The sequence below is a fragment of the Myotis myotis genome, unplaced genomic scaffold (genome assembly GCF_014108235.1).
Source record: "Myotis myotis isolate mMyoMyo1 unplaced genomic scaffold, mMyoMyo1.p scaffold_m19_p_1, whole genome shotgun sequence".
Taxonomy (NCBI): domain Eukaryota; kingdom Metazoa; phylum Chordata; class Mammalia; order Chiroptera; family Vespertilionidae; genus Myotis; species Myotis myotis.
Window position 1 is genome coordinate 75,897,767 of NW_023416313.1, and position 16,590 is coordinate 75,914,356.

The 16,590-nt window shown below is 44.7% G+C and overlaps 1 protein-coding gene across 2 annotated transcripts in view; it reads left to right on the forward strand.

Moving 5' to 3' along the window:
* The first annotated feature begins 9,157 nt into the window (after positions 1–9,157).
* Positions 9,158–16,590, forward strand: part of ITIH5 (inter-alpha-trypsin inhibitor heavy chain 5) — an 89,479-nt gene continuing 82,046 nt past the window's right edge. For both annotated transcript variants that reach the window (XM_036341632.1, XM_036341640.1), the window contains exon 1: positions 9,158–9,359. In XM_036341632.1, coding sequence (XP_036197525.1) covers positions 9,270–9,359 — 90 coding nt within the window. In that variant the 5' untranslated portion in view covers positions 9,158–9,269. The remainder of the gene's footprint in view (positions 9,360–16,590) is intronic.

Genomic DNA, 16,590 nt, shown 5'->3' on the forward strand with positions numbered 1-16,590 from the left:
ACAATTATTTCATTAAAAAAAAATATATGGGTGGTTGTCCTGGCCATGTGGCTCAGTTGGTTGGAGCATCATCCTCTTAAGGTTTTGGGCTCAAACCATGGTTAGGGTGTGGAAGGAAAGCAACTGATCAATGTTTCTTCTCTTTCTCTCTCTCTCTCTCTCTCTCTCTCTCTCTCTCTCTCTCTCTCTCTCTCTCTCTCTTCCTCTGCCTCCCTCTCTAAAAATCAATAAGAACATACCTTTGGGTTAAAAAGTATATGGGTGGTTTATCATGAATTGGCAAGAGTAAAGTTCATTCTACACGGGAATTCCGTATGGCGATAACCTTGAGATGCTGAAAAAAAGCATTACATATTTTTGTTCAGCAAGTCTGCACCTGTGCGATCCAAGCCTGCTATTTGTTACACAGGCAAGAGGCTCTCTCCCTGCCAGCCAGGCAACAAGCCCCTGAGCACCATAAAAACAACCTGATGACAGCTCTGTTGCTAGGTCTTGATTTCATGGACTGCAATATAGCTCTTGGCATCAACCATAAAACCAACACCTTTGCCTCAGTCAAACCCTTTTTGCAAAGGCTCTCTGGCCATCTCTCAACATCTGGAAAAGATTTGGCAAGTCTTCAGGGACAAAACACACCCTGTGGATCAACTCCAGGCTTTTCTGGCTTCTGCCTTCATGCCTGGGAGTCAAAGAAGGTAGCAGGGTGGGGCAGTGATGTGGGCATGAAGCAGGTTGCACGGAACCTCCCTCGCTATCAGAGCATCAGCGAAGCCTCTGTGCTATGCCAGGTTTCCTGTGGTCCCAGGTTAACACCCAGAAAACCAGGACACCACTTGTTGGTCCAGGCATCCTTCCAAAAGAAAATAAAGATGACTAAAAATAAAAAAAGTTAATTTACAAAAGTTAAAAAAAGTAGAAAAGAAAAATGATTCTTAACTTTGCACTGAGACGGTTTGGTGTTTAATGAGCATTTCTGTAGGGACAAACCACCATTCACTGGCAAATATGTCTTCAGCACTATTTACCTGGCTTTGCATTACACACCAATGCAGATGCAGATGAGTAAAGACAGCTATCCACTGCTTATGCCGAGAGAGAGTGAAGGACTGGCTGTGATTTTGTGTGTGTGCACCTTTAGGAAATCAGGCGAAATTAAAGCTCATTATACCTTCTGATGACCACAGAAATATGAACATTATAGTATTACATATTATAAACTTTAAACATGTTTCAGAGTGAGAAATGCTCTTGGTGTGTGTTTGGAGAATGATCGTAGCAGTTTCTGTGTGCAGATGTTTGGGGGGGGGGGAGTAGGAGTGGAGTACCTTAAAGAGGCAATAGATAAACAGAGGTCGGAGTGGGAAAATTGGTGGATTAGAACTTGCATCTCTCACCATGTAGAATTCAAGTCTATCAAAATTTAATACTCTAAGAGAAGATTAAGAGCCAGATGGAGTATTATCTAGGGTATCCAAAAAATGTATGCACACTTTGAATTGTATTAAAGTCAGAGTTTATTAACATACAGTTCATTTTCAAAATTTAAAAGAATCTACAGAAATTTATATACATATATATGTTTTGTCAATGCCTGTTTTCAAACTGATGATCATCCTGGTCCAGGCACTGCTGATAATACAGAGCAATGGAATCACAAGCATCAAGAGTCATTTCATTCAGTATTTGTGCATCCTCAATTCCTCAACTGTTGCCGGTTTTGTATGGTAAACTTTATCTTTTATGAATCCCCATAAAAAAGTCTGGTAGATAAATGTTCTTTGTTCAAAGCTTAGTCTGGCTTCACCCATTATTTCATATCAGTTAAATCTGAAAAGGAGTGAAATTTAAGCTGTTAATACACACACTTGGAATAATTATAAAGGCAGTGTTTGTATTTCAACTGCGTTTTCCAACTTCCAGTAGCATTTTAGGATGAATTTCCTTTGTTCAAAACTTAGTCTTGTTGAAAAGAAAGAAACATCATGAAGGCCTGGGGCAGGGGATGGGGGTGGGATAAAAGAGGTCAATGAGGGGAAAAGGGGGACATATGTAATATTTTCAACAATAAAGATTTAATTTAAAAAAGAAAGAAAGAAACATCAATTGAGCTATCAGCTGTTAAAGTGTGTATACATATTTTTGGGACACCCTGCATTGAGGGTCTAAAATTCAGTGGTCTTTCCCCAGTTGTTATAACTTTTACAAAGATGAATAAATAATAAAGAGGGATAATTGTGGGTTAAAATGCTTTGGCAGTTGCGGACTCAATATTTTGTTTTTCTTTGAAAATATGCCCTTTGGCCCATCAAATCCATTTTGGGAAATTTATCATACAAATAAACCTGCTCACATACAAAATGATGTAGGTAACACTTATTCATTACAGCATTGTTTCTAGTGCCCACAGATTAAAAAGAGGCAAAACCTCCAGAGAGGTAAAACCTTTTTATATCTAAGGTCCTGCATCACTCAGTGGCCATGCAAACTGGTGTTCTAGGAATTCCCAATGAAAAGCACAACATGGAAAGCTAACCATCCGAGTGTTCCTTACTTATTCAAAAAACATTTCTCAAGCTCGGCTGATGGGCCGGATGCTGACAAAATGTGCAAAGATAAATAAGACATGGCACCTGTCCTCCACTGGGTCTTGGTTTAGTGAGGAAGACAGACAGGTAAGCAAAGAGATTAATCCTGAGCAAGTAGCACATTCACAGTACTCAAAAACCAGCTATCCCTCCCTTCCTCTGCTGGATGGTGCCTGTACTCATCCTCTCATCACTCCACCTTCCCTATTTCCTTCATTGTTTATGTTTCCTGGGATTTCTTCATGCAAATACATATAATTATGAATATACTTTAAAAAATATTCTTCCTTTCTTACATTAAAGACAGCCTGCAGTATGTACTCCACTTGCTCTTTTTTTCTTAATAATGTAGTATTTTGGATGCTTTCTACCAATCCATAGACAGTTTCCTCGTTATTTCTTCCAGTATCATGATGTCACTTTATATTTGATCAGACTCTTGTTAATGAACTTTTGGATTGTTTTTAATCTCTGGGCACTAGAAACAATGCTATAATGAATAAGTGTTACCTACATCATTTTGTATGTGAGCAGGTTTATTTGTATGATAAATTTCCCAAAATGGATTTGATGGGCCAAAGGGCAGATGTATGTGCAGATTTGATAAAGATTGCCGCCAGAGGTTTACGTTGCTTATTAGGAACATCACATTAATCTGTAGAGCTTCCTACATGTACAATTATAGACAGTCACTCAGCCCAGATGAATCCTGGGTGCATAGTCCATGGCACTGATGCCATTAAAAAGTACTTGTGCCCAACTGGCATGGCTCAGTGGTTGAGCGTAGACCCATGAGCCAGGAGGTCATGGTTCAATTCCTGGTGGGGGCACATGACCGGATGGCAGGCTCTATCCCCATTGTGGGGTGTGCAGGAGGCAGCCAATCAATGATTATCTCTCATCATTGATGTTTCTCTCCCTTCATCTCTGAAATCAATACAAAATATATATTTTAAAAAGCACTTGCATTCATCTATTCACTTTGCAGTATTGATAAGGGGAACTAGCATGGGTAACAGAAATAGTAATACTTTCTATCATTTCCAGATGTATGGCACAATGTTTGTAGGGTGTGTGGGCAGGATTTCTAAATCATCTGGGAGGTTTTTCAAATGATATGTGTCACTCCCAGTGACTTCCTCCCTCTCACCCCCAACGTACACTTTCCCCTGGGGACATAACCCCCTTTCACTCTTCCACCCAAAGGCTCACAGTGAGACACTGTCATTAATGGGAGTGATAAAAACTTTAGAGCAAAGAAGAGTTCTTCAAAGTAAAAAAATAAAAAAATAAAAAAGCTTTATGAAAAAATATACCACGACTTCATTTTTCTCCTTTTGCAAGGAGTTGGGGAAAACACTGTCATGAAGCAATACTGGATGGCAGCTTGGCAATTGGGGGCCTCTACACTCTCCTTTCCCACCTTTTAGCTCAAGATAATTCTACAGGTAACTCCCCAAATTTGAACCTTTCCCCAGTATTTTGTGTTGTCATTTTGCCAATGTCAAAGCCTTTTCTGATATTGTGCCCTGTCCTTCCCTTGTCTCCTTAATGTTCTTTCTTCTCCATCAAGCTTTCAAAATCTGATTCATGCAAAGAATAATGTCTGCTTCCTTCAGCAAGATTCCCCTAACTATTCTAGTCCACAATTACAATCTCACCCTCTTCTCTCACAAGTTTGTTAGTTCCACCTTCAGATATAAATAGTAAATTCTTCTAGGTCATAGATCATGTCTACAACTTGAGTTAGATCAAATACAATTACGGGACAGAATAACGACAGACACACATTCTCCTATTCATCCATCAAACATACTGCATGCCAACTATATTCCAGGTCATGTGCCAGAGACTGGAGATATAAAAATGAGATATAAAAATTGAGATAATCCTTGCCCATAAGGAAATCAAAATCTAATTTGGGTTTCAAATCTGTCAGCAGATAATTAAAGTAAAATATGATGCACTACTATTTGTGAAGAGCTGATAAACTCAGCAGATCACCATCCAGAAGATTTTAGAAAACTTTATTCTCTACTAGAGGCCTGGTGTATGACATTCATGAACATGGGAGGGGGGTCCCTCAGCCTGGCCTGAGCCTTCTCGCAGTCCGGGAGCCCTTGGGGGATGTCTTACTGATGGCTTAGTCCCACTCTCCTTAGGGGATCAGGCCTAAGCTGTCAGTAGGACATCCTTAGCGCTGCCGCAGAGGCAGGAGAGGCTCCCGCCACCACCGCTGCACTCGCCAGCTGTGAGCCCGGCTTCTGGCTGAGTGGTGCTCCCTCTGTGGGAGCACACTGATCACCAGGGGGCAACTCCTGCATTGAGCATCTGCTCCTGGTGGTCAGTGCACGTCATAGCGACTGGTTGTTCTGCCATTCCTTCAATTTGCATATTGGCCTTTTATTATATAGGATTTCCTCTTCCACAGATCTTGTCTATATATTTAAAAGCCTAAGTGACTGAATGACCAAAAGACCAAATGACCAAATGACCGAACGACTGGTCAACAGGTTGCTTTGACGCACACTGACAACCAGGGGCAGATGCTCAATGCAGGAGCTGTCCCCTGGTGGTCGGTGTGCTTCCATAGCCAACCTCTCGCAGCTGGCCAACCTCCTGTGCCTGCCAATCTCCTGTGGTCCCTTCCCCCAGGCCACCCCCCCCAACCCCCCAATTGGCCCTGATCGCCAGCCAGGTTGAGGGATCCCATCTGTGTACGTATTTGTACACTGGGCCTCTAGTCTCTGGATAAAACTCAATGGTTGATAAAGTAGATTAAAAGTGGGTATAACTAGACTCCCAAGATATTGTGGAATCCTGAGAAATCATAGAGTCAAAGCCAAATGCATTCCCTTTGCTCCCTAATATCTTTGATTTAGAAGGAAGAACCCCCCACCCCCCCACTATGGTTGTAAGAAACTAGAGCAATTATGTAAAGTTGTCAGGAGTCGAAGAAAAGCACAAGGTCATATAAGTAGATAAAAAGATGAGACCCAAGAAGGCGAAAAAGAGCTGGCCCAAAATAGAACAATGACCTGACAGACACTCAGAAAGGAGGTAGAGTGGGACTGAAGGGGGCCCAGAGGACTTGGGGAGGGCTTCAATTTCAGAGCATCTGGATATAGAAACCAGGGGGTGTCAGGCTTTAAATTTAAGGGGGAGAAAAAGAAAACAGCTGGACAGCTACCTTTTCCTCATCAATCTCTGCCTTGGCTAGAGTAGCCACGGCTTCGGGCCCATCAGTTGGCAGTCTCAAGTAGGAGACAAGGATACAACTGGTAACTCTAATGAGTCTGGTTCTAAAATTTGGGGATCATTGGCCCATCCTTCAGTTACTTGAGGAGATGTTTCCTTAAAAGAGCTGGCACAGATGGCCTCTCTGACCCAGGCAGAGCAGTTCCTCTTCATTCTTGCACTTGCTGCTGAGCCCTGGGCTTAGATTCTGTCAATGAACCCCTGGGCCCTTGCTGGTGATTTGTCTCCGACTGATGTGTGGTCCTGGGCAAACCCCTTGAGGTATTTTGTTGGAAAAATTAGGATTGGGTGAGATGTCCTTCAGGGTCTTTCCCATCTTTAAGTTATAGTTCAGAAGTTTCAAATTGGAAAATCAGCTCCCCCTGGAGGTGAAATGAGAAAAACATGGTATCAAAGGACCAGTGTGTGTGGAGACACCTCAGCCCCCTTTCCCGAGGGACAGTTAACTTTTTCATCCTATTTACAAAGCCATATAAATTATTGCCCAAGTTAGTCAACAGTCTTGGAAAATTCTTACTGGTTCTTATTTTTATTACATCTACCCAGTTTCTAAAGATCATTTCTGTTTGGTCATACAGATGCTCAGATGTCACATAGAAGACTAGGCTATTACAATTTGCAAGTCCTAGAAAGCTCAGAAATCCTCTCAAATTATGTAGCTAGATAGTGGTCCAGTTCATACAATAGCCCGGTCCTCCTCTTCCCCAGCACAGTGAGCCCAGGCCCCCTTGTTCATACATGCACACTCAGGGAAAAGCCCAAGATTGGAAATCACCTCCCTAAGCAGAGGACAGGGAAAGACCCAAAAAAGAGGCTGGCTACTCCAACCTGGTAATTAATGAAGTTTATTAAAGGGAACTTACATATGAGGCAGCTGCAAGATAAAATGAATCCCTGTGCCACTTGGCAGGTGCCAAAGAATGATATAGGGCAAAAGGAATAGTCACAAGTACTAATACATGAATGCTCCCAGGTACAGGAAATTGCTTTAATGCTTGACCAGGTCAACAACCTGTTCCAAGAAGCAGCACATAGCAGGAAACAGGGGAGTGGTATTGGTTTATGTCAGAAGGAATACCAAGTACAATCCGACGGTCTCTAAGGGGGGCTTGCACAAAGCATCCTCCATTCTGGCCATGGTCCAACATGCGGGATACAGCAGTCACAGAACAGTCTCTTCTCCATCCTCCCACTCTAAGGCTTAATGCTGTTCATCAAATTTTCATTGAGTGATAACCTTATATTTAGCGCAGTGCTACAAAGTTGTGGAAAATCCTTGTCCTCAGGGGACTTCTGTTCCAATGGGAGAAACTGGCCTTAAAACAAACATTAACAAGGCAGGAGCACCATAGCCTAGAGTGGAATTGGAGAGTCCTGCAAGATGATGAAAATAAAACTCACTTTTCTTAATGTTGGACCTCTGCAGAAACCAGTTGGGACAAATTGGACATAGAGCAGATATAAGGCCAAAAATAGAGATGAGTGGGAGAGGGGTGGTAGGAAGGGAGGACAAAGATGTGCTCCCAGTTGTGTTGGAGGACTGACGTAAGACAGCTGCTGTTGTTCCCTTTCAAATAACCTGGCTTTCCCCAAATTCAACTTTTGGTTCACAAGTAGGTATTTTTCTTTTGAGAAGGGAGGGAATAGGCAAACTGAGTTCAGAAGGTTTGGGTCTATCCTCAGTCTGCCTGGGGCATGAGACACATTCAAAACTCATGGTCAGATTCTAAAAATAAAAATCCTTTGACTTAGTTCAAAGCTCTCCTTTATCTGTGGTTTTGTTGTAGAAATCTTGTGGGAACAGCTACTGTCACTTCTTGCTGGCTGCATGTTTTTTAAATTAGTTTGTGGTTAAGCTTTAAATGATTAACTGATAATTACAGGGATTTTTCCTTTCACTTATTTAACAGTAGCAACATATTTGTTTTTCCCTCTCCTAATGTCTCTGGTGAACAACAAGAGTAAATACAATATTTTAACAAGAGGTATCACCACAAACTAGCAACACCCACTATTTTCATTTTTCTAGTTTTCCCCTCGTTTGTATGTCCATGCATATATATTTTTGCCTAATTACAACCATCTGTTGATACTATTATATAATTTGATTTTATCCTTCATTTTATTTTATTTTTTTATTGATTAAGTTATTACATATGTGCCCTTATCCCCACATTACCCCCCATCTCCCCCACTCATGCCCTCACCCCCTGTCCTTTATTTTATATTACAAACATTTTTCACGTTTCCATAGACCTCATGATTATTATTTAATGGCTGCATAATATTCCACACAATGGACGCTCCATTATTTGAGTTAGCCATTGCTCTGTTGTTTGCCTTTGAGATTGTCATCGACCTCTCACTGTCATTCAGCTCATCGATGTAGATGCAATTGACACTGCACATAAACATGTCTACCGAGTAATAGTGTTTTGGAAGATGAAATAAACAAGCAGCTTCAGCTACATGGTGTCTGCCAGATAAAAAGATGGTGCCCAGTCTCTACAAGGCCATGTGTAGATGGTTGGTAGATAATAATTATTCCTATGACAGGATGGACAGAGCACCAATAGTTTGTAACTAAGATAACAATGCCATTCATTTCCATGACTAATGACCAAAAAAATTAGAAATACTACATGGTGCCACTTCTAGCTTCCTCTTTCCTGGCCCCTTATGGCAGAACTGCATACATGGGGACAACACTGCTAGTACTTTTTGCATTAGGCTACTAATTAGCATCTCTTAATTTGGCTTCTAAGCATCAGTGCCTGAGGCCAAGAGGAATGTACTGTTCTCCAGGCAGAGGGAAGGACTGCTGTTGTCTTTAGTCCAGCGGGTGGGGGGCGGGTGGGAATTGTAACAGGTGGGCAGGTGCGGGAGCGGGGGTGGAGGGTGAGGGGTGGGGGTGAGAGCAGCGATATCTATAGCCGATGAGGGAGGTGGGCTACGGTGGTCAGTCTGGCCCTTCCAGTTTCCTCCTGCAGAAATGAAGCGAGTCCATGAAGAAGCATTTCACACTTTGCAGGAAACGAAGAGTTGGGGGGATGGGGGTCACAGGCGCTGGAAGGAGAAGGCTGCGAAGAAGTCAAGCGAAGGAGTCGGGGTGAGCTCCCGGGGTCCAAGAGTTAGGGGGCTGGGCTGAAGGCGGACGGGGAGGGGACCCTTGGGGCAAGCTGTGCGCGCTGCTGGCGGGTCGGCAGGGTCTCCTCCCTGGAGCAGAGGGGCCGCCGCCTGGAGGGACCCCGGGAGGCGCTGGGCGGGCCGGGGGCGTGGCGCGCGGGTGGCGGGGCTGAGGGTTGGCCGGGGCGCGGGGAGGCAGGGCCGGGCGCCTCCGCTGCAGGAGTCCCGGCGCGGTCCCCTGAGCGCGTCCGCTGCTGGCTCCCCACGGTCCCCGCGCAAGTCCCACGGGCGAGTGCCGCCATGCTCCTGCTGCTGGCGCTGTGCTGGGGGCTGCCGCTCTGTGCGGGGTCGCTGGGAGAGGCGCGGAGCTGGGGTGACACTTCGGAGCAAGTAAGTGAAAATCTGGGGGACCCAGGGAGGGCCCCGGACGCTGGCTGTTGTCCCTTCCCACTGCCTCCTTTGGGCTCGTGGCCGCTGGACAGGCTCCTTGGACGAGTCCTGGACTCCACGAAGGGAGGGACCACCCCATATCCTGGCACATTATCCCCTCTTTTCTTCTCCGCTCCCCAACCTTCTGCGGGGGAGCTTCCCCATCTAAGGGTGACTTGTGCAAGAGCCTGGACGGCGAAGTTTCCTGCAGAACTGTGCCTGGGACTTCAGGGCCCTGCAGAACCAAATCTTCTTGGCTCCTGTTATCTGCGCAGATTTCTACTAGTTTTTTGTTGCCATTTCTGAGCCAGAATCCTAAGTTAATGGATGACAAGGATCTTCTTTAAGAGGCTCTGTGGGGTAGTGTGCTGTTACGGTTGCTCATAGCTGTTGGGAGAGAAAGCCCAATCTAGGGAAAGTTCAAACTCCCGGAAGCCCCTGCTTTCCAATGTGAAAACCGGGAGAACACGACATCCCAGCAGGTGGCGGGGGACCAGGAACCAAAGGGCCTCAGGTCTCCTGGTTAATATTCTGTGCATCTGCCAGGTTCGCGTTTAAATGGCCTAACCTCACAGGTGGATACAACTTGCAAGCATGAAACCTCAATATAGTGACTGATGACCAGGAAAGCTTTTTTGAAAAAATATAAAACAAGTTCACATGAGTATCAGGGTAAAGACCTTCTAAGGAGAAATGGCTCTGTCTCAAGCAGACAGTGCAGATCTATACCTCCTGGTGCTGTTTACACATATATCACTTAAAGTTTTAAGTTGTTTCGTGTGGAGCATGTTTTCCCATGATGGGAGAAAGAGACAGGTAGGCATATTCCTCCTCCCCCTTTTCTAGCACCTTGGTTTGCTGAGCAGATCCAGATGGAACCTGCCTAAACATCAGATGATTACGTTCACGTGGACTCTGCCTCATGGATGTGCTTCCTGAAAAGTGGGAGCAATGGTCATTCTCTTGTAGAGTTGTCAGGAGAAATAACCCATAAAATTTCCTGGACGCTGGGCATGGAGCGGGGAAAGTGCAGGCTGGGTTCCAGAGAGACTTGGCCATTTATAGTTGTGTGGCCTGGACAAGTGGTTGAACCCCTCTGCCCCTTTCTTTCCTGTTGACCACAGCAGGGGGTAGATCTCCTTTTGAGAATACTCCAAAGTATCCAGCTGCTGATCTGTGTAAAGGTATACAGTGGGCACTTAATGAATGGTAATGTTTTAGTAAGTGGTTAAGGGAGTGGGCTTGGTTCCAGGCTGCTTGGATTTGATTCCTGAGTCTGTCACTTACCAGCTCTGGGACACTAGGCACCTTACTTGGGGCCTCAATTTCCAATTCTGTAAAATGTGGGGAAGAATAGGGTGGTAAGGATTGAATAGCTGACAGACTTAAAGTGCTTGGAACAATGTCAGAACTTAATGTTGGCGCTGGCTGGTAGGCTTGGGCAGCTGAAGTGCCGAGGAAAGGAATTTGGGGTAAAGATCTTAAAATGTTTTCTGGGAGGATGGAGGAAGGAGAGTGTGGGAAGAACTGAAACAAAGCTTCTGTTTATGAACTAGGCGGAGGGATTAAAGCTCTAACATCTGCAAGTCCAAGTAGGCTTTTCCCACTCTAAACTCTCCCTCGTAAAATAACATGGGTTTGGCCCGTTTTAGTGATTTCAGGCTGTCTTCAAGCCATGGTCCTATTCATTCATCTTGATAATGACTCAGAAAACACACACCAAGATATAGGGTCCTGTGAAAATTAGCAATTTTACCTCTCTATCACTACTCTTCTAAAATATTTATTTGTTATTTATTTATTGTTATATAGGATTTAAGAGCACGGGTTCCAGAATCAGACTCTGAGTGTTAACATCTGAGCTTTGATTGCCCCATCTCTAGAATGTAGATGATGAAATGACTTAATAAAAAGGATTTTGAAAGTTGATAGAACTAATAGTATACTTAAAACTGAGAACAGTACCTAAAAATGTAGTTTGTGCTCTATTCTCAGAGTTATGGTCTTCAAAGTTATATGTAAATTTAATTTGTCTTATATAACTGAATGCTGGTGATCTGTGGACCACACTTAGAATAATGCTGCTTTCAGACTCTTTCAGAAATTAGTATTAAAAAAGAAGTCTCTTGTATAAAATCAGCCTGCTACAGATTGGTGACGCTCAACCAATGAGCCAGGCCAGCCACATCCTATAAGAGGCTAACGTAGCAGTCCTTTACATTAAGCGGGAGTCACTTATCTGTCCTTAAACCCCACTCCAAGAAGTTCTCTTATTTGTCATTTACCTTTACTTGGAGGTATTACTAGTAACACGTTGGATTCAGATTCCTTTCTCACTTTCCCTCCACCTCATCTGTGAAGAATATTACCCATAGTAGAACTACTGTGAGTAGTGTTTTTTCAAACTTTGGTGTGCAAAAAGGCACTCTATTCACATTTCTGAGACCCCTACTCCCATCAGTGTAGATCCCTTAGGTTTGTGTGGGGCCCAGGTGATCCTGATGCTGGTGATCTGTGGACCACACTTAGAATAATGCTGCTTTCAGACTCCTTCAGAAATTAATATTAAAATAGAAGTCTCTTGTCTAAAATCAGCCTGCTACAAATTTACCTGTTTTGTAAGTTTCAAATTGATATAGTTTCTTTAAATAAGGATAACGCTACATTCCTGTTATTACAAAAGCAGTTTTTAATTTATAAAATAATAAGCATTAATTATTAAAGGTCTATACTGTCCCAAAAAGTTTGCTAGGAGCTCTATGTAAAAATAATAAAAAGCAATTAAATATATGACTAAAGAGCATTCCAAGTGGAGCCAGACTGCCTGTGTTCAAATCTGTATTCCACCACTAACTGGCTGTGTGTTCTTGGGCAAGAAACTTAACCTCTCTGAGTCTCAGTTTCAACATCTGCAAGCCAGAGTTGTTAATAGTTTTTACCCATAGATAAGAGTAGATATAGGTTTTGAGAGAGGAGTAAAGTTTACACAATTTGCAGGGCCCTCTTAAAGAATATCAATGTATGACTACAAATTAGGTGCTAAAGTGAACATTTATTTAGGATGATAAGTAAATCATAGCAAATAATACAGCTGACAAGCTGACAAACACCACAAGTATCACCTACTGATGAGGGACTGTGCCAGTGAGGGGTCCTGAAACTTATTACATTTTATTAGCTTCTAAATAAAATATTAAATATAAATAGTAAACTTACTTCTGCTCTTATGATTGTTGTGAGGATTAAATGAATGAATTCAGGCAAAGCACTTGCCTTTTGTCATAGTCACTGTTTTTAGTATTTATCTACAGCCTGGTTAAGGCCCCTGTCTCCCCTAAGGAGAGTGTCAGGGTGCTACATAACCAGGGGAAGCATGGAAATCCAGCCAGAGGAGTGACATCCCAAGTTCCTGTGTGCACAGCTGGGAGCAGAACATAGGTGTGCTGATACCAAAGGCAGCTCTCAGTGACTCCCCCAAAGAGCAAGCCACTTTCATATTTATAACCTACTGTAACTTGTTTCAATGCAATTTTTATTTGTAGTCAGTTGTTGGCAAATAGTGTTTATTATATGCTTGTGGGACCATATTGATTGGGGCAAAACATTTCTAATTCCCTGAATTAAGAATTTCTGGAGTTTTAATTTTTCATAATCTCTCACTCAGGACCAAACCTCTTCGCATTTGGGAAAACACAGAAAACCAGACAACTGTTTATTTTTTCTTTTTGTTTTTAAAAACTCTTTGAAAATTAAGTCAGTAGAAGATTGTGTGAACTCCAGACCACTCAGTAATGTCTTCTTTATGTGCATGGGTGGGATTGTTTTAATAAGGTGTAGAGTTGAATGGGGAAGGAGGATACTGTGGGAGAGATTCCAGAGATCTGCTCACTACCAAACCAGCATATCTTGTTTCTCTGAGGAGGGTGGAAATGTGTGTGTGGGGGGAGGGTGGAAATGTGTGTGGGGGGGGGGAGGGGAGGGGGGGTCCTGAGAATCAGGTGATGACTTGTAGTGACTTCTTGTTCGTGACTAGCCCTCTTCCCAGAGCTTAGATCTCAACCACTAAAACCACTAAACAGTCTTGCTTACAGTGAGAGGACCCAGCAAACCTTAAAAAAATATATATATATACTAGAGGCCCGGTGCACAAAAATTTGTGCACTCGGAGGGGAGAGGGGGTCCCTCAGCCTGGCCTGTGCCCTCTTGCAGTCTGGGACCCCTCGGGAGCTAACAACCTGCTGGCTTAGGCCTGCTCCCAGGTGGCAGAGGGCAGACCCAATCCCTAGGTGCAGCCCCTGGTCGGGCTCAGAGCAGGGCCGATTGGGGAGTTGGGGCACTGCCCCCTGTCATGCACAGAGCAGGGCGGATTGGGAGGTTGTGATGCCACCCTCAGTCACACTCAGGGTAGGGCCGATTGGGGGGTTGGGGCACCGCTCCCTGTCACACTTAAGGCAGGGTCGATGGGGAGGTTGCGGCGCCACCCCCTGTCATGACAGAGCAGGGCCAATCAGGGGGTTGGGGCGCTGCCCCCTGTCATGCACAGAGCAGGGCCCATCAGGGGGGTTGGGGCTCTGTACCCTGTCACACACAGAGCAGGGTCAATCAGGGGGCTGGGGAGCTCCCCCCTGTCACTCACAGAGTAGGGCCAATAGGGGAGTTGGGGCACCGCCCCCTGTCACACACAGAGCTGGGCGGATCAGGGGGTTGGGGCGCTGCCCTCTATCACCCACTGAGCAGGGCCGATCAGGGGGTTGGGGCGCCGCCACTGTCACACTCAGGGCAGGGCTGATGGGGAGGTTATGGTTCTACCCCGTCACACACAGAGCAGGGCCGATCAGGGGGGTGGGGCACCGCACGGTGTCACACACAGAGCCGCAGGGCAATCAGGGGGTTGGGGAGCTCCCCCCTATCAGGCACAGAGCAGGGCTGATCAGGGGGTTGGGGTGCCTTCCCCTATCACGCACAGAGCAGGGCCAATCAGGGGGTTTGGGCGCTGCCCTCTGTCACGCTGATCCTGGTGCCAGGAGGCCTTGCAGCTCCGCTGATCCTGGTCCTGGGAGGCATATTACCCTTTTACTATATAGGATAGAGGCCTGGTGCATGGGTGGGGGCCGGCTGGTTTGCCCTGAAGGGTGGGGGTCCCCACTGGGGTGCCTGGCCAGCCTGGATGAGGGGATGATGGCTGTTTGCAGCTGGTCACACACCCTTCAGGGTGGGGGTCCCCACTGGGGTACCTGGCCAGTCTGGGTGAGGGGCTGAGGGCTGTTTTCAGGCTGGCGGGTGACTGAAGCTCCCAACTGCTCCTTTTTTTCTTTTTCTTTTTATTCTGGGCCAGCTTTAGCTCTGACTCCAGCTCTGAGGCCTCTGCTGCTGAAAGCAGGTATCTGGTTTGTTTGGGTTCTATAATCGAAACACTGTATCAACTCCAACTCTGAGATCCTGGCTCACTGAAAGCAGGTTTCTGGGGTTTTGTTTAGCTTCTATATTTGTAACTATGTTTCAAACTGCAGGCTCAGAGGCCGGCAAGGCAGGCGGAGAACGTTGGTTTCCTCTGTCACTGAAGCAAGCAAGCCTCATGTTAGTTTCAAGCTGCCTGGATGCCGGCCGCCATCTTGGCTGGCAGTTAATTTGCATATTGCCCTGATTAGCCAATGGGAAGCGTAGCAGTCGTATGGCTAATTACCATGTTTCTCTTTTATTAGATAGGAGATATATATATATATATATATATGTGTATATATATATATATATATACACACACATATATATATATATACACATATTTTTATTGATTTCTGAGAGGAAGGGAGAGGGAGAGAGAGATGGAAACATCAATGATGAGAGAGAATCATTTATCGGCTGCCTCCTGGGATTGAGCCTGCAACTTGGGCATGTGCCCTGACCAGGAATTAAACCATGACCTCCTGGTTCATAGCTTGATGCTCAACCACTGAGCCACGCAAGCCGCGTCCAGAAAACTTTTGTATCTAAGGAACAGCAGAGTCTATTTAAAAAGATGGGACCAAGGGATGGAGACTTGAGCTCTCTGAGGAAGGACAGCGGTTCCTGAACCTTCTCATTTTCCTACAAGCTAGGTCCATGTCCCTTTGTTTTCACAGTCAAAAAAACCCAAAAAACCCAGCAACTTGCCTAAGGTTAATTGATTTTTTTTTAAGTTGCCTGGAAATTGTTGAAATTTTAGCCCCCAAATTAAGTTTGTTTTTCCATTACTGAGATTTTAGGCCCCCCAAATTGCAAATGCTTGATAGCTAAACAACCTGCAGCAACATTACTCCAAAGGAAGAAAACTTTTGTGTAAGTGATACAGACTTACCCACCTGGGGGTCTTCTCAGGCTAACTGTCCTCAGCCCAGGTGGTAGATGGCACCTCCAGTGCCTTTCCAACCTGAAGCCTTTGGTTTTATGACAGATCCTGTAAAACATCTCTGAGGCAACCAACTCCTGGGTTCCTGGGTCTTGGTTTCAGGACTTTTGAATGCCCTCAGAAGTTGGGGCCAACTGGTAGATGAATTCTCAGTACAGAATCTTCTAGGAACGCATGACCAGTCACTTGATGGTGTGTGGCTGAGCCAAGTGCAGCGTCTCTTGGCTCTGTATGGGACCTAGTGTCACAGACCCAGTGACACAAAGGTAGAGGGCGAGAATCCTGCCTTGATGTCTCCGTCAATCTGGGTCTTTAGAGTATCCACACCGAAAGGCAATGTACATGCTGTGTTTTCAGAGTCTCTTTCACCACCGATAGAATTAGGCTTCACTGCTCCCCTCTCTTCCCCTGCTCTTTCCCATTTATGGACTTTTCAGGATATTTCTCTTCTCTTCCATTCGTGATCCAACACTGTGATGGATCCTGGGAAAAAAATAAATCTCTGTTAACCAACTTATAAACATTTAAGCAGTGCCTGCTATTTTTGACCTATGGTTGGCCTAACTAATGATGGGCTAGATGGGGGAGATTGTAAACTCTATATTTACATTCCTTGTGTAAAGGAAATCTTCAACCCCCCTTCTACCTCCTGGTAGTGAATGCTACTTGGTTCCTATGAGTTGAAGAGGCAGTGGCAGATCTTTGAAACTGACCATTTTTCACATAGTTTCTGTATTGAACCTGATTCTCTTAAATTCTTCCTTCCCTTTCATCCCACATCAACAGACATCCTACACAACTAGTTGT